Source organism: Lepidochelys olivacea, assembly GCF_965140295.1.
Source record: "Lepidochelys olivacea isolate rLepOli2 genome assembly, chromosome: 2".
NCBI lineage: Eukaryota > Metazoa > Chordata > Testudines > Cheloniidae > Lepidochelys > Lepidochelys olivacea.
In genome coordinates, this window is record NC_140412.1 from 178,922,972 (window position 1) to 178,948,115 (window position 25,144).

Sequence of the window (25,144 nt, forward strand, 5' to 3'; positions counted from 1 at the left end):
AGCTTTATCCTTCTTGCCTTGAACTGATAGCCTCAGAGATGTGTTCTACAGATACTGTGAGTGACCGATCACCTATTTTGGGGTGAGAGACAACTTTTTTCATCCCAGGGGGTCAAACTGGCAAAGGCCTAAAGAAGTTTTTCATTTTCCTCGCCAGATCCTGGAGGTGCAGTTTAAGTTAAATAGGAATAGGATTTAATAATTAATGATAGTACTCGGTAAGGATGTTAGTTCATTGCGGCTTGTGGCCAGTTTCTAGTGTGGTTAAAAGGCTAAAAGGAATGGTTCCCAGAAGTAAAAGACCTGGGATTTCACTGATGGACCTCAGGGGGTAGGGGAAGATCTTGTGGTCTTTGTGGGCTGAGGTCCCCACTTTAGTATGCTATGTCCCCCTTGAGTGGCGCGTAGGACTCAGAATAGTGAGCTGAGTCCTAGTGGTAGGCTGAAGAGAATCTGCCCTGAGTTATATGGTGGGAGCCCTGTAACCCCTGAACTAGAACCACTTAACATGCTTGGGAGATAAGAGTATGGTAACAGGGTGGGCAGCGCCCCTCCTCTGTGTTAAGTTTAATAACGTTGCAGTGTGCCACTTAAAATGCATCCCTGTATTTGTCCTCTTTGCCATTGTGTCTCTATCAATATAGCCATGGTCTTCTCACATGGAACTGTGACTGAATCAGTGCTGTGCTGTTGTTGGTTCTCTGTTCTGCAGCTTTGCACTACCCTCCTGTAATGAGGCTGGGAGAAGCTGTGAATCAAATGTTTATGCTGCCTAGAGTGACTGCCCCCTAGCTTCACCATCTCCTTCCAGTCAGCCATGCACCCTGAAATCCCATGGAGCTCCAAATGTCCATTGTGGTAGTGAAGGGGCTGCTAATAGTAATGCCGGGCTGAGAGTCAGCATGGTGTGCTGCAACTGTTCTCCGTCTTTTGTGTTTCCTTACCCCTCTTAACGGGTAATCATCCTCATTCACTTCCCACTGTACAGAAGGAAGGGACCTCTCCCACTGAAGTCAATGGAAATCCCATTTAAATCAGTGGAAGTCTTTTAATTGATTGTAGTGAGAATTGGATCACGTCTTAAAAAGCAACTATCTTCCCATTAAATAAATATCTATGATTTTATTGACTCTTTTGCCTGTTAGATATAGTCATAGTTCTGCCAGCTGTCAATCATTTGAGATGACATATGTCATTTTTGTCCTGCAGCCCAAACTAAAAAGTTTTATATTTCATGGTAACAAAACCTATTTCACAATATCTTTTTCCCCTTTCTGATTTAAAACTGAATATTTTTGAAAAGTGGGAAATGTGAGCACAGCTAACTTGCCATCTGGTCACACATTAGCAGTGATTGTACTTCTGTGGTTCATTAAACATTCGGATGCATGCAAAACACAAGATAAGAGTTTACTGCAGTTCTTAAACATAGACAGAATCTTAAAGGAAAACATGGAGCTTCCATATTTCCCATTGAATTCAGCATCCAGTTCTAACACTACAACTCCACTTTAATCTAGATTTATATATCAATTAATCTCCTGTATGCTTTTACAAAACAAACTTCTTTACTTATGTAACAAATATATTTTTTCACTATTTATGTTTGTTTAATTTTTGCATTTCACTCAGTTTATAAAATGAAAATAGATTAGTCAATTTTATGTTTGCTTAGAGTCATTTAATAATCAATTTCACTTTCAGGTTCTCATGCAAACATGGGGTTGCAAAGGCTTCAGTGGAACACTTACTGGGTTGTTTGTTTCTTAAATTGTTCCATTGGGATTTTTTTAAAAAAATGTCATGGGAATATTTCTCTTGGTGTTAGGTTTTGTAAGAAGTTATTTCTATAAAACCAAGATCCTGATTCTCCCCTACCTTGCATCTGTGTAATTATTTACACCTGTGATAGGGGAGTGTAAAAATAAGCTTTCTAACCTAAGATCAACAGAAATATTTCTGTGAAAGTCTATTCAATTCTCTGGACCAGTTTAAAACACAAGGTGCAAGGCAGTGAGAATCAGGTCCTGCCTGTCTTTACAGCTGTGAACTAGGATTTCTAGGCATGTGGCAATTGTCTTGTTTTTGTCTACCAGCATATGTACTAGCACATATGTGTGTATACAAAACATGCATGGAAATGTTTAGTGTGTAGCTAACCACAGATTTATACAATTTTATATTTGTCAGGTCTGATGTTGCGTAATAATTTAAGTAGTAAGAATGCTACACTGAGAACTTCAGTTGTTTTAAATAATTTGATGCTATGCAGTATAAAGATCATGCCATAGTGCCTGTGATAAACCCTGCTGTATGAAATCCAAAGCAGCAAAAGCTTTTCTCTTTCAATTTATCTTTGTATTATAATACACAGTATATATACACACACAAAATATATATAGTTTAAGACTGTAATTTTAGCCCAGGGTTGTGGTGACATACATGAATGAGCCACTCTCATCGGAAAATGCAGTCTGTGCAGCTTTACCATGCAAGAAATGCCAATTTTCCCTGTAAGATTTCTATAAATCCATGAGGGTTGAATATTGCACTATTTATCTAGGGAGCAAAAATAGAAAGAGGATAGAGCTACTGACTGCTTTGGAGAGCAACCTCCTATTCCAGCAGAAAATGTATATGTTGGGAATCTTCTGTGTCTGTGGGTGGGCAGGCATTTCCATTGGAAGGCATTGTTGAACTACAATCACTATGGGGGTGGTAGTATTTCCTAGGCATGAATTGCTTTTCCTCTTTTAAGACTGGTGCACAATTATATTAAGTTTAACGTGCCTTTTATATTTAAAGTAATAAGTGTGTAGGAGGGGGTTTGCTTGCAGATTAATTGACACCTTAAGAAACAGTATTGAAGGAAATAAACCACTAATCTCAAGGACTGTGTGTTCTGGAGCAGTCTTACCCAATGAAAAATGTAAATGGCTAGAAAGTTTCAACTTCCTCTGTCCAATATTATGCATGAATAATAATAAATCAAAATATGTATTGTCTAGCTATGAACATTTTAATATTTCTAAACAGTGTAACAGTGAGAGAAGCAACATGGCCTAGTGGATAATGCACTACAATGGAACTCAAGTGACCTCATTTCTGTTGTCTGGCTTGGATGTGGGATCTTGACAAGACACTTTGGCCCAGAACCTCAGAGGTCTTTAGGTGGCTAACTCCCGTTGAAATCAGTAGGAGTTTGATACCTAAATACCTTTGAGGATCTTGGCCTTCGCCTCTCTGGGTTCCTGTTTCCCTTCCCTCCCTTTCTCTGATTTATCTATTTATAGTGTAAGCCCTTTAGGGCAGGGGTGGTCTCTTACACTTTTGCACAGCACCAGGCACAACGGGATCTGGATATCAATCAGTTGGGGTGCTACTGAAATGCAAACAAATAATAAAAATTAGATATGTTCAGGATGCAAAATTCAGGTCCAGATTGTGAACACCCCAAATCTATGGGGTGGTATTACTGTAATAAATTTCAGGGTAATGAGATAAATTGCATTTATCATCTGCACTCGGCCCAATAATCTCTCTCTGCTGTATAACTTCTAGCATTCCAAAACTTCAGGTATACTTAAAATAAAACCCATTTTTCTTGTCCCAAAATGTTTTCTTCTTTGAATGTATAGAGCTCAGAAGCCTCTGAGATGCAATGTCAAATACTTGGTTCAGGAGTACTGGCAAGTTTGAAGCTATATGTTTCATGAATCATCAGGGCTACGAGGGGTAGTTTCTTCTCACTGGATGTAATCCTCTACTTTCAATGGGATATAGCACTTGACAGGCTGTGAGAAATCAGAACAGAGAAATTACAACATTATTATGACTATAAAAGCTATTTGAGAAAATGTTATGAGTTTCTGGAAAGACATTAGGTAATAGTTACTTTGTAAGTTTATAGCACATAGAGATGATGTGATAATGAGGTATGGTATAAAGATTTTACTGGTACTGGTTTCGAGTGACCTACATAGCTCACTCATGGCTCCATCACGCCTCAATAATATGTCCATCCCAAAACTATACCAATAAAACTTTTATATGCATCACATACAGTTTCTCTTTTTCTCTGCATATAGAGAGAAAGAGAGAGAGGATCCTAGTCAAGTTCAACCAGAACATTTAAGCCTGAAGACTCCTTTCCAACCCACTATTGGCCCAACAGTAGCTTAAGTCCACAGGCTTAAAGTCCTCTGTCCTTTCAGCTGTCCCTTTTCTACCATGATAATACCATAAAAATATGGTCAATAAAATAAATACATGTTTCTGCTCTTAAATTTGTATGAATTTTCTTGCTATTTCTTGCTTCTTTCATTTCTATAGCTGTATTTTCTTTTTTCTCTATTCCGTTTTTTCCTCTTCTGCATTTTCATGTTTTTGCTCAATCACTAATTATTTTACATCCTTTCCCTTTGTGTTAGCCCATTCTTTTTCACCAGCTACTTCTTTCTTCCTTCATGTTTTCCTCACCTTATCTCTATTCTAATGTGGCCTAGTGGATTGAGTACTGGATTTAATCTTAGAAAAGCTAGGTTCAGGACCTTCCTCTACTGCTAGATGACCTCAAGCAAGTCATTTTCCTGTCCGGTGCCTCTATTTTCCCATCTGTAAAATGGGGATAATGGTACAGACCTCTTTGAAAGCTACAGATGAAAAGCACCGTGTAAGAGCTAGGTATTATTATGCTGTGAGGTCTTGCCACCCTACCTCCTTGCCTCTGTCCCCCAAGTGATCTCTATCCCTCCTACCGATAGCCCTGTCTGAATTTCCATCTCAGTTCTCCCTCGATCTCCCATTTATTTTCTCTCCCAGATGTACCATTTTCAATTTGGACCTAAAACATATCCTTGTAATTTTAATTCTGCTCCGTTCTGCACTACCATGCTAATCTGAGCCTGATTGCGTGCCCATTTCATTCAACTGGAGCTAATCCATGGACTTCAGTGGGTGTTGGATCAGGCCATTTGTGAGTAGTTCCATTGGTTTCAACTGAATAAGGTACTACTCAACATGAATAAAAGCGGCAGAATCTGGCCCTTAATTATTAAAATTCTGTAGTAAAGATTAGAAGGACTGGAGATGGCGGATGAGCAAGAAAGTAGTTCCTGTACCAGTAATCAGTCATTCCTGTGGCCCCTAAGACCTTGCCAAAGAAAACTCTCTCTCTCTCTCTCTCTCTCTCTCTGTGTATATCTATATCTATATCTATCTATCTATCTCAGGGTCTGTGTTCCCCTTCCACATGGGAGAGGTGATCCAAGCAATGAATATTCGGGGACAGCAATGCTGCCATCACGCAGGATAGTTTGACACCTCCCAATTATTCCCAGATTGAAAAATAGGTCTATTAGATAAACTAGTGTAATTTCATTTTTACATTCATGATCATTTGCCACAAAGCTATTTTTGTCCCATGTCTGCCTAGAAAACCTTAGCCTTCCAACAGATGGGATTCTGTGATAATGATAGGTGAGAGAAAAGGAAGCAGCCAAAGCTTAGCAGTGTTACGTGGCTCACACTGTAGACTTTGAGTGCTAAGAGTCTGATTTTATAAGTTGTGAAGTGAAATTGAATCAGGCTATATAGTTCTAGTGAAGTGAAATACAGGCATTGAGATTTTGATATTGGGGGGGGGAGTCCTTTCTCATGTACAAAATACTTATTACTGTAATTGTAGATAAGAGGTAGTGAGTAAATGAAGGATAAAAAGCTACAGTGTAGTGTTGATGACCTTTAGCCATAACGGTCTAGGCAGTGACCTTATTCTTGAAAGCTAAGCAGGGTTGAGTTTGGATAGTGCTAAAATGGAAGACTGGCCATGCTATGTTAGGAAATGGTGGTGGTTGTTCAGTAGTTTTGGTGGATATTGACCAATGCTCCAGCAAGATGCAAGAGGGCATTATTCTGTCTTTTGGATGAGATTTAAAACTAGGTTCTAACCATTTCTGATTATTTTATGTTCCATGACACTTTTTGAAAGAACAGGGTGTTAACCCTTATGTCCTGGCCAAATATCAGTTCAGGCAATCATATTTTGTATACCTAAATATCTACTGTAGTTTCAAATGTACACAGTGGCTTTTACCCATTGTCCTAAATTATTTGTGTAAAGTACTGTGAGCTGTTATGCAGCTGTTGTATTCCAATCCACCACCATCCAACTGAGGACTTTCATTTAGAAAGCGCTTTTTTCCTCTCTTGGGAAAAGAACTGAGAAAGTATTTGAACAAGTCTGATAAGAAATGTTACCGATTTATTGTTTATGTGTAAGTTTCATATGCAAAGTTTCTATATTGGGCATATTATTAATATAAAAACAATCCACTAATGTTACATTTAAAAAAATCAAAATCTCAGAACCTTTTCCAAATTGCTCTTATTAAAAATATTGTTTAGTGTGAACAAGAGGCCAAATTTTGCCCCTATTGTACTGTCACAAATCTGGAGTAACTTCACTGAAGCCAATAGTTATTTTGGATTCATGATGGTGTATTGATTGAGAATGTGTATTGATCCTTTTGCAGAAAACAAGAACAAGGGGACATTCAATGAAACGGGAAAACTAATACATTCAAACCTGATAAAAGAAAGTACTTTTTCACTGGATGCACAAATATCCTGTGAACCTCATTGTCCCAAGATATCATCGAGGCCAGGAGCTTAGCAGGATTTGGAAAAGTATAACAAGACTAACCAGAGTAATAACCTTGTCTCTTTCATAAACTGGGATCAACATGGCTACAACAACACAGCAACCAGAGTAATAATAGTAATTACTAATTTATAAAAGAGCTCTGGAAGAGATATAAACCCACAAGCGTTGGGGCATAAACCAACCTCTAACTATTCAGATTTAGGAGGATACTTTCCCTGAGGGGAGGTTATTCCACAACTACTCACTGCAAGGTTTCTTCATCAGACGCTGCTGGTACCTACCACAGTCACAGACAGGCTGCTAGACTAGATGGGGGGCCTACTGCTCTGAGCTGGTATGGCAATTCCAATCATTTCATGTATCAAGAATAGAGTTTGGCCTGCTGCCTTTAATTTTTTTAACAACACAGTTTAATTATTTCATTTCTGTAATTCTACAACTGGCTTCTTTTTAATTATTTAACATTTCTAACTCTGCTCTTGAGTACGATAACTTGATACGAAAGCTCTGTACATGTCTGAACAATACCTTGATGTGAGGTGCTTTCAATCAATATATAAGCTCCCCTTACTGATGTGTAGTGATAGCGCACATTATTATTTTTATGTAGCCAAACAGAGAAGCACTGTTCCGAGACAAGCAACATCCCTACAAAGGGCTGGTGACAAAACATCCATATTCAGGCAGCAAAAAATATAATATCTAAATAAAGTGATGAAAATTCAAGCCCAGTAGAAAAGATCCTTTTATCCTCTTTTACAAAAATGTCTAAAGTGAATTTTAAGCTTATGAACAGTGCTAGATTGAGAGCACTGGAGGTTTAAATCTCTATTCTCGGAGCAGCTGCTACCAGAGAAGGCAAGCAGCACAAACCTTCTCACTATATTTTGGAGGCATTCTCTTCTGTAGGGTGAGAGGGCAATTCATTCTGCATGCTCATTCAAGGCCTGATCAAATCTCATCAAAGTCAATGGAAAAACTCTCTAACTTCAGTGGGCTTTGGATCAGGCTCAGGAGCCTTGGCCTCTCTGATGAAAATTATCACTGAAGTACTCGGTACTGCTAATTGTTGTGGTGTATTATGTGACGTACATCTATGTTCAGTAAAATTAGCTTGAGATTTCAACTCATTTCACTCAGACCATCAAACGGGTCTTGGCTAGTAGGAAGCCTATTTTTCAGTAAGAAATACAAACAAATCTGAGCCAAAGAATGATTCTCTGGAATTGCTGAAAACATATTGGCCTAAATTTTCAAAAAGATGTCCTATTAAAGCTGGCAATTATATTGGAAGTCACTTCAAAAAATTTCAAACTGTAGCTCTTCAGAGTTTAAGACTAAAGTATACCGAATAAGAATACAGAAACATTTGGGTAGCTGGGCATTCACTTAATTACATCTTCAGCATAACTGAGCACCTCATTTTGCAAACTGTGACTTAAGCATGTAACTTCATCCTGCTGCATGCTTAAAATACATTTGTTTTATTCTGTGGTTCTGGCACCTGTCCTGGTATTTGTGGGATAAGGCCTTGATTTTCAAAGGTTTGTCCCACTTCCCACAAGACTGTTAGGCCCTGATCATAGGCATAGTTTGACTTCTATATTTGGGGGCGGGAGGGCCGTTCCAGTCAGGCCAAAGAAGCTGCACGGGGGAAATTCCAAGCCTGCCTGATGCCTGCAGTTGCGGGGAGGGGGGGGCAATGCCCCCCTGCCACCCTTACACTAGGCCCATGGCCTGATCCTGCAAACGCTTACTTCATAATTTTGAGTTATCCTACTGAAGTCAATGGGACTGTTCACATCCTACTCATGCACTTAAGTGTTTGTGGGACCAGTACCTTTATATGTTATGAGTCTGACTTCACAGCATGTGTGGTGATAATGGTGTGAAGGCATTGTTTAAAAAGAACAAAGGTAAATAGTACCATACATCTAAACAATACCATATGATGTAGACAAGACACATTCAGGCAGTACTGCATTCCTTCCAGTGTTGGGCTGCCCCTTCAGAGCAAAGACTCCATAACTCCTCTGTTTAGGGACCAAGTTTAAGGACAGTACTTGAGATTAAGCCTGGTGATGGGGGACGACTGCCCATCCCTTGCGCTCTATGTGGGAGTGGTGCGGGTCCTTGAGGCTCACAGAGGAAGTATGAAGAGAAATAGTGGAAGCTGGCCTGGGGAACAGCTGTTGGGCCCCAAATCCAAGGGCAGTGGGACACCATGCAAATGGCATGGAGGGTTACATCCTTTATTCCAGCTCCTAGACTGGAAGGGCAGCTCTGGTGTGGGAGCATAACTGCTTTATTATGAATTCCTCCCCCGTGTGTTTATTTATTCTTCCTCTTGGGGCACAAAAGGATGGGAGACAGTATTTTCCCCGGGGGGAACTGAAATCAGAGGGGTATTTAAATTTACAGGGAGGGGTTGGAAAATGATTGAACTGGCAACACTGGGAAGGAGTGTAGGGAAATCCGTGATGGGGAGCGAGGAGGGGTGTCGCTGGGTGTGTTGCGATCTCTGTTACCTCGGGGGTGGAACAAAATAGGAAGGATGAGCTTTTGCTTTGTCTCCTCTCCTCAGGCTGGGCTAAGGAGCGGGCATTTTGCTGTCGCTGAGCTTCCGGTTCCCCCTTCTGAGGGATAGAGGCGGTAGGGGATTTTGCCGTGCGCTAGGCTCTCCCTCGGGAAGGGGCGGGGATAGGGTTTTACTGTGTGTGAGTGAGGCATTTAAAAATCTGCCCCGTTCAGCTTGTCGGCCCGCCCGGAGAGAGCAGCAGCAGCCCCCGCCTTGGGGCGGGGGAAGTCCCTGCTCAGGCTGAGGGCTGCGCTGGGTGTGGGGGAGACTCACGGGCTCCTCACGTGCCCTCTGCGGCTCCGGCTCATTAGGAAGCATTTCCCGTGAATGGGTGACAGCTGCTGCTGCAAGTATCTGGGGGAGCGAGGACCCAGCCCCGCAAACAGCCTGGAGATGCAGAGGGTGCTGGGGACGCAGCTTCTCCCCAGTCGAGGAGCGAGCAGGAGTCCCTCCGCTCCTGGCCCCAGCCAGGTTCCTGAGGCAGGGTCCCAGGGTGCTGCTGGGAAATGAGCGTGGCCCGGGGGCGTGCTGGCCCTGAGAGGAAAGCACAGCGGGGCTGGGGCTCTGCTCGCCCCTGAGGTTTGCCCAGGCTGGGGGTTTTACGCGGAGCGGAGTAGACTGGGAAGATGTGGTTGCCTTGTTTACCCGCAAACCGCTTCCACATGTTCGGTACTTGGGATCGGAGGTCTTGCTTTCCCCCAGCCTCTCGGAGCTGCTGGTGTGTCACCAAACCACACCCCCTCCAGTCCGTGCCGTTTGTATTCTGAGGGTGCATTGCACGCCCTGCCCCAAATCCCTCCCCCGTGGGTAGTCACTGAATGCAGTGGGGGCAGGCAGCTGTGCGCAACTCGGAAAGCGGCGTGTAAACAGTCCCTCTGATGTGAGGGGTGCACACACAACCTCCCTTCTAATCCCCACCTGTGAGCTGGGGGAGGGAGAGGCATTTCCTCCCCTCTGATACTATTCTAGAAAGCTTGCCCAATGTGGTTATGAGCTCCAGCAATTAGGGTGATATTTCCCCTCTCCGGCTGTTGGGGGTGACTTTCTCTCTTGGGTGAGAAGAACATTCCTTTTGTGTTTGGAATGCTCCTCCTTGCTCCAAGTGACATTTATTGTCAGGATAGTTCCTGGATCTTTCTACCTGAGCTCTGTTTCCCACCACTGATCCCCATCCAGTGCCACAGAGGGGGAACCGGTTTGAATACTTCCTATACCCATCCCATAATCTTCTGGTGGAGCTAACTAATGCTTAAGTGATCAGAGTGTGGGGTCAGGTATCAGCTGTCAGTGGGTGCAGCTGCTCTTGCCCCACTTCCCCCTCCCCCCCTGCCCCTCTCAGATCCTCCTGTTGTTTGGAGGGCCCTGGTGGCCTGCTCTCCAGAGAGGAGTCATTGACCCCACCATTGCTACCATCGTTGGGTCTCTCCTGGCTAGTTGGCTGGCTGCTGGTTGTGTCCTGGAGGAGGAAGGGGAGCTGCAGGACAAAGTAGAGGGGGGTACTGTTACTGGACTGAGTGACTGTATCGTCTCTGCTCCTGTGGTGGTGGTCGCTGTTTTGTTGTGGAGTGGGGAGCGGCCTGTTCAAGAGGTGCAGCACTGCGCTGGCTTGGCTGCCTGGGTCCTGATTCCAGTGTGGTTCTTGCTCCTGTTCCTCTTCCCCTGTCACTGCTGGCCTCGGGGTGGTCCTGTTTCCTTTTTACACTGACAGCTCCTCGGAGGTGGTTTTTGTTTTCCCTTCTCCCTGTCCATCAGGGGCTGCCTTTCTCCCTCTGCTCTCGCCCCTTGTGCCAGGGATCAAGACGGGTCTGCCCCCTGTTTGCCCATCTCAGTAGGCTAATTAAGCCTTAAGTCTTCAATGAGCCCCCTGTTGGCATGTGGTTCTGTCCACATGGAGCTCAGGACAGGGTCAAGGCCTCAATGTTTGTAATGTCAGTGTGCAAAGGGAACACACACTGCCAAATTATTCATGGGTCCAGCAAGTCACTTTAATATATGGCAGACTTGTCTATGCTTTTTTATTTGGAGTCTACATTTGCCTGCACAAAACCCCTGAAAGATGTAGAAAAACAAAACTAACACAAAGAACTGCACCCTGAGAAATTTTAACACTGCCTATTGTGACTAAATTCTTGTACACAAAATTCAAATCCATCTTTCCTCTGCTTCCTTACTTGAAGTGCAACATCTATGAACTTATCTATACAGTTTAAGTAGAATGGGTATAATGAATAAACTTTCTTTTTACTGATAAAGTAACTTGTAAAATACAATATTGCATGTGTTAGAAAATTTCAAAATATTTTGCAGATTCTGTGAAACTTATTTCAACAAATGCTTTAATGGACAAGCTGCATCTAAAATATGCACAAAAACCATGGATTGAAACTCTGAAACTTGTACGTCTTTGCATGGTAAGAAGTATCAGCAAGTTTGTTGGCAGCTGGATAAGATGAGGGTGTTTGACTAAAGGGCAAATAACAGAAATGTCTCTAACTAATCTGAAATTTTTCTTGGACTTTTTTTTTTTATTATTATTATTTTTTTCAGGTGAAGCTTTTTCATGGAGCTTTCTTACACCTATGAAAGCCTGACTTCTGTTTATTTTACAGCAATTGACATGGATACTTTAAAACAGTGCAGGGCGTTGCTTTTCATTAACTCTTTTGGGCCAAATGCAGGCCTCATTAGGTAATCTTAGCAACTTTCATAATATTTCTTAGGGGCTTGAGGTCTTCACTCAGTTTTTGACTTCAGCGGGAGTTGGCCTCCGTAAAGAATGAATGAGCCCTAAGGTTGTGACCCCACAACTCTTAGACACCTCCTTAACTCTACGCAATGTGAATAGTCCCAGTTAATCATTGCCGGATTGGGACCTACGTAAGGAGCTCAGGATTGGCCATTCGTGTGGGACTGCGGGTCAGCTGGGAGGCTTCTACTTAGATTATTTTTTATAATTTTAACTTTTAAGGTACCAGTGGTTTTGGTTCTCCATGTTGGTTACTGAATTTAAGTGTCTCCTTGTATAAATAATGGTGGCTCCAGTACAGTCATGAATACTGCCTAGAAGTAGCAAATCACATTTGTGTCCATGTCCTCCTTCTACCCTCGTTATTAATATTTAACTAAAATATCCTCTTAACAAAAATGAGAACATAATTTTGCTGATTGATTTTGGAGGTTTCTAGATAGTGCCTGCCAGCAAGGAGGCTTGGAGATCCTAATTTCTAATTAACGTCACATTTTCAAATATAACTTGGCCCCTGATCCTGTAAATGCTTACCAAAAGAAGTCCTTACTTAGTGCTCATTCATTTTTTTTACTCAGACACACTCTTCCTGAAGCCAAGAACTCAAAAACTTCTGGATTGGCCCCTAGGAAGCCTGGTGAAAGTAGCTCAGATTATCAGAAAAGGCCTGCATTTGGCCCAAAGAGTTTATGGATAGCAGGCCTTGTGCTATTTTAAGTACTTAGACTGTTAGCTTTTTGTTCTCTGTTTGTACGGCACCGAGTAAAGTGGGGTCCTGCTCCACAGCTTGGGTTTGTAGGTGCTATGGTAATACAAATAATTAAAAAAGGCTTTGTCAATTGCTACAGTATTAGGGTGTCAATCCATTTAGTTCAAAGGGATTACTCTCGAGCGGAGTATTATTATTACTCATGTGCATAAAGTACTCGTGTGTAAGAGTTTGCAGAATCAGAGCCGTGGTGAACTGCTTTCACCTTCATGTGAAATTATAAAATTCTTTTTGGCGTGAAATAGCTGCTGCTTTTATTTTGGATTGGGTTTGAATCTTTCTAATTCATACACAGAATCCAGTTTCTTTTTGACTGGTGATGTTTGGAATGATCCTTTTTCCTCCCCTATTGTGCTAGGATAAACCACCTCGAGGTTCCATTTGTGTTACCCCACATCATCCTTTACTCTCTTGCTTGGAGAAGATACAGAGGACTTTAAATGGTAACAAGATACAAGAAAATTCATAATCCATTGTTGAACATTCCATGAAATTGCCCGTATCGGGGTCGGGGGGGGGAAGGTAGGAGGACAGAGCAGTGTGGTTGGGCACTACCGCGATATGAATAGAGGTTTCCAATCAGGATTAAGATTCTATTGTGCTAGGAACTGTATAAAGACAGAGGGTAGATTCAATCCCAAAGACATTACAGATTAATATTTAGGTTGAAGTTGGGTTAAAACAATTCTAAAACCCTGATCTTGAGAATTAACTCCTTCCAATAAATCATTCTTCAAGCATTGGTTAATGTTTATTATTAATGAAAAATGTTATCTCTTGTATTATATACACTAGTTAAATCATACTTTCTGAAGCCAAAAATTGCCATTTTTCCTAAAATTAAAATCTGATTAAATAATTTCCCCTTTTCAGCTAAATCTTTGTCTACTGTGATGAACAGATTGGAATTTTTATCCAAACAAAGGGGGTAAGTTTGTTTATGCATTAAGTGTAAATGAAACAGAACTGCCTCAAATCCAGTGAGAATTACCATATGGATGACTTAAAATTTTTTTTGAACTTTCTTGACTTGACATTCTAATGGGCTGTGTTATGTGGAAGAAAAAGAGGATATGTAACTGTCCCCTCTTAATAGGGTGACCATACAGAAAGCGTGAAAAATCAGGACAAGGGGTATGGGGGGGGTAATATGTGCCTATATAAGGAAAAGCCTCAAATATCAAGACTGTCCCTATAAAATCAGGACATCTGGTCACCCTACCTCTTAATGAGTTATTTGTGGCATTCTTAGAAGTGGTTGTTCTGGTGGGGTTGAGGAAGTCATGCAAAGACTAAGGTAAATATTTGCTGATAATAATGCAAATCACAGAAGAGAAGATCATAAGTATATTCTCTGGTTGGGTAGTTATCAGATGCTAAGCCAAGGAACAGCTATTTTAGAGCAGTGAACATTTCCAAATAAAATAAACTAGCCTTCTTTCTTCACACAACAAAACTTCCAGGTATACAATGCTTTTTCCTTTTCTCTAGGTTGAAATCTCACATAAGCCCCAATGGGACAGTTTGCTATTTAACATCAGACATGTTCTATATAGAAGTTCAGTTGGAGAAAGATGGAAAGGTGATAGATGTAAAATTGGCTCACCCTGGAGAAGCTCCTGTGGTAAAGTTGATCTGTTTTCTTTTTTTTTTCTTTTCTTTTTTTCAAATCATGCTCCTTGTGTAACAAAACATAATCTTGTTTTTATGGCTCTTTTTTCTGCAAGTGACTCATAATGGGATCCTTGTAACTGGCTGGAAAAACACCAACTAAGATACTTCTCTGCTACCGAACAAACTTCCATTAGACTGTTACACTAGCTGGCATAAATATACCTGTATACCTAAATGTATTGATAATGTGAGTCTAGTTCCTAGAAGACACGAGTCCACATAGCAATTGATACTTCTTGGAATCCTTTTTAGCATTCTAAATGACAGTGATTCAACAGGTAGGCAGCCGGTTGAGCTATTCTCCTAGTTAGATAATGGTTTTTTGTACTGCATTTTACATCTTCACAGTACTATAATGTGTTGGAGGGAGCTCTTGTGAGTTTTGTTAAAATTCTACCACCAAGCATAAGGGAAGAGTAGGGTGACTTCTCTGTTTCTTTCTTCCTCTTTAAATATTGTCACATCCAGAACTTCCACCAGGTATCTATCCCTTCTTAAAGCCCTACAAAAGTTGAACACTTATGTTCAACATACTAAATATATTCCTCAAGTGCTAAGAATTCCAGTAAAGTGCAGTTTAATTATTGTTAAAACAACGAGGAGTCCTTGTGGCACCTTAGAGACTAACAAATTTATTTGAGCATAAGCTTTCATGGGCTAGAGCCCACTATGAGAGAGGATTTCTCAGCCATCTTCAATACACGTGCACACATTCCTGCTAATGGGGATTATTACAGGGGAATCTTCTGGGAGCCCCTTGTTAAAATATTGATAGAACATCACTGTGTGTGTGTGTGTGTGTATATTAGGTGAAACAACCTGGTAGGTAAAGTGTGGAGAACCTTGCGCTGCCGCTGTCAGTGCTGTTGTTCTGTAGCTAAACGGAAGTGTGGAGGACTTTAGGGCTGTCAGCCCCAAAATCTGAAAAGAATACAAATTAACTCAAAATAAACGGGAACAAATGTGCCTAGTGAGGAAAATCGGTCATTTATATTGAGTTATCTTATTAAGAATGGAAGTACATATTCAGAAAACTGCAGCACAATAGATGCCAATAAAAATGCATTTTAGAAATAGAATTTATCTTGGGTAGTTGTCAGTCACACAGCCACTCTTTTCCTAGTATTCTCATATTAAGATTCTAGCATAACTAACTATATAATATGATTTTGATTTCTTGGAGGAAATTTTGTTGAGTAAAATAATGAAGAATAATGTTACCAGTAAAATGTTTACAGAGGTATTTCATAAAGGGTGCTAGGAAAGTCTCTGACCTTTTCATTTATTTTTTTCTCTAGGTTTGTGATGATCTAGTACAGCTTCTAAGGTATAGACTTGCTTAGAATTCCTTGGCTGATTGGAAGGGAACTATTGAATAGTCCTGAACCTATTCTGAAAATAATTTCTGAAACATTTAAGTTAGCAATGTATTTTAAAGGAAATAGTACAAGAATTTTCTCTTCTAAACATCCTAATATCTGTAAGCTACATATTGCTGAAAACTTCATTTTTTTAAAATAATTTTGTATTTTTAAGTATGAAACCAGAAAGTGTTTTAATTTCTTCCTTCTTCTTATCAATGTCCACGTTTAAACATATCTATATTAAAAATATAAAAAAATCAGCTTTAATGCTTCATATTAGAGGGGTTTTTTTGTTTTTAATTCTTTATAGCCTGTAAAATAAAGGGAAGGAAATACCTTTTGCCTGCAGTTTGTATGCTCACTTCTGGAGTAACTGCTTGTGTAAGCAGATGCGACTCCATTAAATTCAACAACGTGTATTGGCTTTTTCTATCACCTGAACACACACAATATGTGTATTTATCTTATAAGGACTGCAGGGCTACATAACACAGTTTAAACCCTTGTTTATCAAAAAGAGTGGACAATACATACAAAATTGTACAAATTATGGTTTTGGCTAGTAATGAAACACATGGATTCTTAAAATTATTTTCCAAATATTATTGCTACATAGATTAGCTTTTGTTGTATTCAGACACTGAACTGACACTCCCTAGATTTTTTCTTTTTCTTTTTCTTCAGTTCTTCATCAATCTTCTACTGTGGCAGTGCAAATAAATCAGAATAATCTGTTCTGTTTCTTTTTCATAATGTAAAAGGGAGAAAGGGTCTTCACATTTCCACTAGTGATATTTCTAGAGGATGTTGTGCAATGGATTTAAAAATTCTTACTGCCAAATATTTCTTGACCTGTTTAAACATTTCCTGTTCCGAAAGTGACCTTCATTTTAAAGGCCAGATGAAAAGCTCATTCGATTTTAAAATCTACTTTAAAAAACAAATTTGGTCAACTGCTCTTTCCAATGAGTATATTTCAGTGAGTGTGGTATCTCACATAAGTGTGTGTGTGTTTTTTTTTTTACTGGAATAAAAAGGACAAGGATGGGTGAGAAATGGAAGACAGAGGATACTTCTGCCCTTCTAGCTGAGGGCCTGCATTGCACATTGGTGGTCATAAACATTATTTGTCTCAAACTGAACGATTAACATTTTTAATTTCATACATATATCTAGTTGAGTTCAGAACTTTCTTTTTCTCTCTCTCTCTCACTCATTCACCTTTGGTAATAGTACCTTTATAAAGTGCATCAAATGTTTTGCTCCCAAATTATGATCTTAAAAGATGTGTAGTTACAATATGTAGTAATAAGGGGGAAAGTACATTAAACCACCCCGCTAGAGTATACCATTCAATCTAACTCCATCTCAGATATTCATTTACTTTATGGTCTTTAATTGGCAAATGGTGGACCCTATTGTAAATGTTATAAAAATGGAGAAGTATTATTACATCTTTTACATTTGTGGGCCTCAAAACACTGGTGAAATAAGATTAATAAATGTGCCTGTGAAGTACGGAAGTATTGCTATCTCCATGTTTTAGATGGGAAAACTGAGGCAGAGATAAATTAAATGGTTTGCTTAAGTTTCTGGTTGGAGAAAGAATTTGGTCTGGTGGTGAAGTCAGGAGATTGAGTCATATTCCTGGCCCTAACGCTAACTTGTTGTGTATCCTCGAGTAAATTGAGACTCAACTTGCCCGATCCCATTTACCTCTGTGATTCAATTTACTCATCCAGACTGTTTAAAAATTTGTCTATTTCACAGGGGTGTTATGAGATTTAGTGTGACTAGAAAACCTGGAGATGTTTTGATGAAATAACTATCTGTGGGGTTCATTATATTATGGGGGAGTGTTAGTGCACAACTAACTGTATTGAAACGTCAAGAAGTGCTGTTTCTAGCTGATAGATACGTATACCATGCGTGTTGATTGCTTTCATTGATGCATACTTAAGTAATGTCAGATTTAATTGCATTGCTTTGTGCCTTAGTCAAGACTTCACGTTTCCTGATATATTCTTAAAAAAAATAAATTCTTAACAACGTTGTGAGATGCCAAATACTATAACCAGGTTAACATCACTGTTTCTATGCACCATATGAAATATTTCCACCTCACTGTATAAAGCTGTATGGTGTGTTTCATTCATCCTTGGTATTTTGGCTGTAATAATTGTTCTTTATTGTTAGGATGAAGAATTATGATGCCTTTGGAAAGATTCTAGAAGGCCTGTTAAATCTGTATCAGATTCCAGGAAATAGGTTGTATCTCTTAAATACAATTATCATTTATTTGTCAATTATTTAATTTTTAATAATCCGTATTCTCTTTTCTAGTGACATGAAAGCTAAGGTATATCTCGCCTTGCAATCTTTGGAAAAAGATCTATATTCAATGTCCCTTCTGTACAGGTAATCTTAAGTACATAATGCCTTTGGTTCATATTTTTTTGCAATATGAAATTATTAAATTGGTATAATAGAATTGCTCACAGCTGTATACATGGATATTGGGTTTTCTCCCAATGGGAAGCTAGAAATCTTTGCCCTGGTGTCACCTGCTCTTGGTGCAGTCTTTCTAGGGGTCCCAGCTTTCTCCTACTGGTCCCCTTCAATTCACCTATAATTAGACCAGTCCATACATTTTATAACCTAAACTGAGTCTACCAACCCTTAACATCCAGGTTCCCAGGTCTTCCAGTCTTCTTTTGTCTCCTTGTCTGTTTCTTAGAGGCAGCCTGGCATGGTGCTGTTGCCCCTCTGCTATCCCAGGCCTTTCTGCCTCCCTTCTCCTGTCACAGAACCATTGAAGATTAGGATTGGAAGAGACCTCAAGAGGTCTAGTCCAACCCCCTGCTCAAAGCAGGACCAACCCCAACTAAATCATCCCAGGCAGGGCTTTGTCAAGCTGGGCCTTAAAAATATCTAAGGAACAAACTCATACACCCCTCCTCTGCCCCTACCCCCTGCATGCAATTTCCCCACCCAGATGTGGCCATCGGGCCAAAAAGTTTGCCCACCCCTACTGTAAGACATGAATCTTATTCACCAATGGGCAGATTTGTCCTCCGCCAACCATGTGTCCTAGATAATAAGCTTCCCGTTTTCCTATCAAGCATTTAGCAGGGTTAGCCATTAACTTAGCTTCCCTCAGGGATTGGAGAACGGAGGCTACCTTATTCAGATGGGAATCCCAATTCTTGCTATAAATGACTGTCATTCAAGTACATCAAATGTTGAAAAGTAGCTGCTGCCCCATGTAACCTGGAGGGTATTGTCCTAAAATGAAATAGGCTGAACAGCATAGAAAAAGCTGTCCTCTCCTGAGAGTCTGGCCTTAAGGGGTTCTGCTAGTACTCCTTCATCAAATCCAGAGTGGTAATATACTAGGCTTCTCCCAACCAGTATAAGAGTTCATCTACCCATGGCATGAGGTAGGCATCAGATTCTGGAACTGCATTCCCCTCTCTGAAGTCTATACAGAAATGCAGTGAGCTGACTGGCTTTAGAATCAGCACAATAGGACTCCTCCAGTCACTTTGGGATTCCTCTATTACCCCAAGTTCTAAAATGGTCCTGAACTCTTTCTTGATGATTCCCCTCAATTTGTTGGGGACTGGTCAGAGCCCTTTCTGTATTACTTTAACAAGTTCTATATTAATGTGATGGTGGGCCATGGATGTCTTTGTGGGGTGGTGCTGAGAATACTTTTGGAAAAGCGGCCACCAGTTGGAATGCCTGTTCCTTTTGCTTCAGGTTTAGGTTCTCCCTGAGGGGCACTGAGCTTTCTTTTAGGCAGTCATTAATTTAGGATACCAATTCTGGTTCCTCAGCATGATGAACAGGTTTTCCCTGGCTCTCCAGGGCTTCATCAAATTTACATGGTAAACTTGTTCCTTTTTTTTTTTTTCCTTTTCCCTGGTGGTTTGACTAAATGGTCCGCAGTTCCTACCTTCTTTACCACCTCATAAGGACCTTGCCACTTGGCCATTAGCTTTGATTCAGAGCTTGGAAGAAGTAGTAGAACTATGTCGCCCATCTGGGAGGCATGCATTCGTGCCCCTTTCTTATAATGTTGTTGTTCCTACGCTTCTCTGCGGTTTTCTCTAGCCTATGCCCCCATAGCCTCCAGTCTGTCCCATAACTTTAAGACGGGGTTGGCAACCTTTCAGAAGTGATGTGCTGAGTCTTCATTTATTCACTCTAATTCAAGGTTTTGCATGCCAGTAATACATTTTAACGTTTTTAGAAGGTCCCTTTCTATAAGTCTATAATATATAACTAAACTATTGTTGTTGTGTGTAAAGTAAATAAGGTTTTAAAAATGTTTAAGAAGCTTCATTTAAAATTAAATTAAAATGCAGAGCCCCCCAGACCTGTGGCCAGGACCCAGGCAGCGTGAGTGCCACTGAAAATCAGCTCACATGCCGCAGGTTGCCTACCCCTGCTTTAAGACATAATTGTACTATGTGTTCAGCTCTTGGAACCTGGATTTTCCATGTTTCCCATACCGGGTCTCGTATGCCTCTTGCCCAGACAGCAGTTTGCATGGTGATGCTTGAGATATTTCCCTGATGGTGGAGAATAGGGTCAAGAGTAGTCAGTCCCAATGTCGAGTGCCTGGATAATGAATTTATTGAGCATTCTCCTGAGCATCTGATTAAATCTCTCCTCTAGGCCATCCGTCTGCAGATGGTACACAGATGAGCATAATGCTTTGACTTTCAGTAGTTCCCAGCCCTCTCTCATCAGCCAGGATGTGAAATTTGTTCCCTGGTCTGTCAGGATCTCTTTGGGAATCTCTTCCCGTGTGAAGACCTTCAACAACTCATTAGTGATAGTCTTGCCATTCGTATACTGGAGCGGCATGGCATAGTCCACAATAACAAGTATATGTTGGTGTCCAAAGTGGCCCTTCTGTAGGGCATCTATAAGCAGAGCTAGTGCTAGGCATAAGTAGATTAAGCAATTGCTTAGGGCCCCGAGCATCTTAAGGGGGCCCGCTGAACTTGCGTGTTTTAGTATTGTATGTGTTGGGGGGGGGCAAACATATTCCTGCTTAGGGTCCCCAATAGGCTAGCAGGGGCTCTGCCTATAAGATCAATTCCTACTCATTCAAATGAGATCTCCACCAAAGGAAGGGATACTAGTAGAGCCTGCTGGACTCAGTTTGTGGCCACTAATTAGCATTTGGGGTATGATGCACAGAAATTCTTGACTTCTTTAAGGACCCCTGGCCAAGAGTATCAGTCCAGGATCCTAGAATGTGTCTTGTCCTTTCCAGGATGCTCTGCACACGCAGTTGTGTGTGTGTGTGTGCTGAATTTAGACACTTGCAATGATATACCTGGGGTATTAGTAGTTGCGTCCATATCTCCTGCAGTTGCGTAGACCAGGACAAGCAATACAACAAGTCTGCCTGACAGGCAAAATAGGGGTATTCCTGTGTCCTCGGGGGATCCACCCTTTCATAGTCTTATCACTGCTACTTGTTGTCCATAGCAGTAACAGGTTATCAAGTCTGTCCTTTGTCTTCCAGCAGCTGGGAGGAAGCATCCTTCTTCCAACTTTCACTGGGCCTTTGTTCCTGTGTAGGCTGGGGATGAGAGGCTGGTGGGATGCCTAAAATGGTGGGCCTGTTATCTCAGGGAAATCTTACCCACAGACCCTGATAGGGCTGCCTGTAACCTATCCTGTCCAGAAACCAGTCAGCTGCCTGTGTTCTCCTGGGGCTTACCCAATAAGGACATCCTGACTTGTTCATAGTTCTGGGCACTGCATCGTCAAGTACCCGGTATGCTGCCGGGGCATCCCCAATGAGGCGTGGAGCAAGCCGATTGCCCACGGGGCTGGAGGCGATTGAGAGGCCGTGGCCACCCTTTCAGAAGTTACCCAGAATGACTCTGGGCCATCGTTGGTTAACATTTTGGAAAGTGTCTAGATTGGAATGGCTCCCTGAAGTATGGGAGACACATTTCCTCTACGGGCGGAGTAGCAGCAGCTGGTGCTAGTTCTGCCATCTGTTGCTACAACTGTTGCTGGTGTGGTGCCATCTGTTTGAACCGTTGCTGCGTCTGCTGCTGTTGTCCTTGTGAGTCGGCCAGCCGTTGCTGGAGCTGATTTACCTCCATAGCTTGTGTGAATATAGATATATAACTACTCCTCTTTTTTTTTTTTTTTTTTTTTAAAGCTTCCTTTTTCTGCCGGGACAGTTGAGATCAATCCCCAATTCTGGTACCACATTGTCGACTGCCCTTGGTGCAGTCTCTCTAAGGGTTCAAGGTTTCTCTTAACTGGTCCCCTTCAATTTGCCTCCCATTAGATCTGTCCATAAATTAATCTAAATTGAGTCTGTCAGCCCTTAAACTCTAGGCTTGCAGTTGTCTCTTGTCTCCTTTGCCCAGTTTCTTAGAGGCAGCCTGGTGTAAGACTGTTGTCCCTCTGCTATCTCAGAACTTTCTGCCTCCTTTTTCCTCTCTGTTCTTGTGAAGCACTGGAATGGGTTACCTTGCGGGGAGGTGGAATCTCCTTCCTTAGAAGTTTTCAAGGTCAGGCTTGACAAAGCCCTGGCTGGGATGATTTAGTTGGGGATTGGCGCTGCTTTGAGCAGGGGGTTGGACTACTAGATGACCTCCCGAGGTCCCTTCCAACCTCGATATTCTATGATTCTTTTATAGCTGGGCTTGTTTTTCACCTGTGGGTTCATGCCTTGGCTATAAACAGGGAAGACTCTTCTCCCGTCTGCCTATGCACGGTATGGGGTTTGTAAAATATATTACAAATAGGCATTCTGAAATGAAGACAGACATATGGCCAGATTCTCAGCTGGTTTAAGCTCCATTGATTTTGAAAACAAAGTGATTTATGCCAGCTTAATATGTTGCTCGGTGTTTAGTGAAATGGGGTTACAAATTTATTCATATTAAAATTGCACTGTATCTCACAGATAGGTACCCTTACAGTCCAAATGCATAACTTGTCTGTTTGTCCAGTTCTTAGACTTGCATGTCTGAGAGACAAGGTGGGTGAGGTAATATCTTTTATTGGACCAACTTGATTAAATTGGTCCAATAAAAGAGATTACCTCATCTACCTGGTCTCTCTAATATCCTTGGACCAACAAAGCTCCAACACCACTGCACGTCTAAGACAGACTTGGCTATGCCATGAACTATAATCTTCCTTATCATTGTGCTTGGTAAACTGTCCCCTCCTATAGGTGTAGTTCCCAGTTTGGGGCCAGCAGAAGGGCTTTTTCTTTTTTGGTGGGGGTCACCTGGCTGTAGTGTCTGAATTTTGGGGGCAGGGTGCAAGGAGGTGTCCTAAGTAAAAATGCCTTAAGTGTGAGTGTGTCTGTGGGAATCGGGAGTTGTGGTTATAAGTTTCAAGATTGTGGAAGCTTTAACCTATCTTTCCCTATGTCTAAACTTCCACTGTGACTAAACTAAGCTAGAGAAAGGAAAATAAGCTAGAGCAGTAGTTCTCAACCAGGGGTATGTTTACCCCTGTGGCTACTTAAAGGTCTTCTGGGGGTACTCAACTCCTCTAGATCAATGTTTCTCGACCTGGGGCTTGCAGCCCCAAGGGTGGTCATGGGATAGGTTTAGGGAGGTCACAAATGCAGGGCTGGCATGAGGAGGTGACAAGCAGGGCAACTGCCCAGGGCCCCATGCCACAGAGACCCCCTGCGAAGCTAAGTTACATGCTTCAGCCTCAGGTGGCAGGGCTTCAGCTTCACTGCCAGGTGGCAGGGCTTGGGCTCCAGGCCTTATGCTTCAGGTAAGGCTCACATGTGAACTACAGGCTCAAGTATCATACTGAAATGTAAGTACAATATTTATATTCCAATTACTTTTTCATTTTTACCATACAATTATAAAATAAATCAAGTCATTTTTCAGGAATAGTGTGCTGTGTAGCTTTTGGGGGCCTCACAGTCTATCTAAGCTCTAGCAATGAGATTGGAGGTGGCTAAGGAAAAACTTGCCACCAGACCAGTTTACACCCTCGAAATTTGTTGAACAAATTCCCCCTTTTCCAGAAGCATGTGTGTGCATGGCAGACGGGGATAGAGAAGGTGGTGCCTATGACACTAAGCACCCCTGTAGTCACACCCTATACACTATCGTAATAATCTTTGTACAAAATATGCCTTGAAGGGTATCATTTGAAAACTAATAACTCACAGGGCAATAATATCATGGCAAAATATATGTAGCAACATTATATGTATAGTTATGAAATCCACCTGTACATAGGTGCCGACTTCCCCAGTTCCTGGGGGGTGCTCAAGCCCCACTCTGCCCCAGGTCCTGCTCCCTACCCCCCGCCACCTCCTGAATGCTGCTGAACAGCTGATTGTGGAAGGCAGGAGGCGCTGGGAGGGAGGTGGAGGAGCTGATCCGTGGGGCTGCTCGTAGGTGTGGCGCACCCATGGAGTCGGCACTTATGTCCCTATATGATGTTCTTAGCACGTGTTCAAAACCACACAGCCCTGCCTAGGCAGAAGTTGTTAAATAGGTCTATCCTATATCAAAGGAATGTGTGTTTACTTCAATTTACATATAAGTAATAAACAGGGTCCTCCAGAAAGCATGGGGAGTAGATGGCAGGAGACGAAGCAAATTTGCATTTTAGTTTAAGTTTTAGATGCATATTTTCACTTTTATTTGCTGGTAACTATTTCTAACTTTATCTCTTACACTTGAATTCACTTAAAATCCTATCTTCTTTTGTTAAACACGTCTCATTTTTTTAAATACAAACCAATCCAGTGCTGTGTTTAAACTGAACTGTTCAGTAATCCGAGTTAAAGTGGCAGATTGGTTTCTCCTGTAAAGAGTTGATAGTCAACATTCTTAATACCTAAACTGCCCAAGAGAGGGCTGGATGGTGCAGAAGACACGTTTTTGGGTAAATTCAGTACTGGAAGTGTGTTGGGGTCACCCTGCAAGTAGTAACCAAGGCTGCTGGAAGCCAGAGTGTGACTGGTATGTTGCTGACAGGCCGCTGGACCAGAGCTGCAGCTATACTCAGTCACTCAGGGTGTGACCTGCATACTAGCAGGCTGTTTGTGAGCAGCCCAGGTTGGGAGCTACAAGAGCAAAGCATCGTGAGGCACCCAAGATTTCAGGGCAGGTGGTGATACGACCCCTCATTGGTCTGGATTGCACCCCAGAATGTGACTCAGCCTCCTTTCTGGGAACCCTGAAAATTGAAAAGACTGTTCTGGAGACTTGTCTACTTGACTTGCTTCATCAAACAAGGTCCTGCTGTAACGTGAGAACATACAGTTAGACTATTTTTGCATAGTGTTTCCTTATTAAGAACATTCATTTCTTTT

General features: G+C 41.6%; 1 protein-coding gene across 1 annotated transcript in view; it reads left to right on the forward strand.

The window, feature by feature from the left end:
* The first annotated feature begins 9,442 nt into the window (after nt 1–9,442).
* The window catches only part of LOC311516839 (mediator of RNA polymerase II transcription subunit 1-like), a 29,661-nt gene continuing 13,959 nt past the window's right edge, over nt 9,443–25,144 (forward strand). The window contains exons 1-8 of the mRNA XM_084621186.1: nt 9,443–9,588; nt 11,550–11,653; nt 13,116–13,200; nt 13,631–13,685; nt 14,249–14,381; nt 15,730–15,758; nt 17,992–18,063; nt 18,139–18,213. Coding sequence (XP_084477312.1) covers nt 9,570–9,588; nt 11,550–11,653; nt 13,116–13,200; nt 13,631–13,685; nt 14,249–14,381; nt 15,730–15,758; nt 17,992–18,063; nt 18,139–18,213 — 572 coding nt within the window. The 5' untranslated portion in view covers nt 9,443–9,569. The remainder of the gene's footprint in view (nt 9,589–11,549; nt 11,654–13,115; nt 13,201–13,630; nt 13,686–14,248; nt 14,382–15,729; nt 15,759–17,991; nt 18,064–18,138; nt 18,214–25,144) is intronic.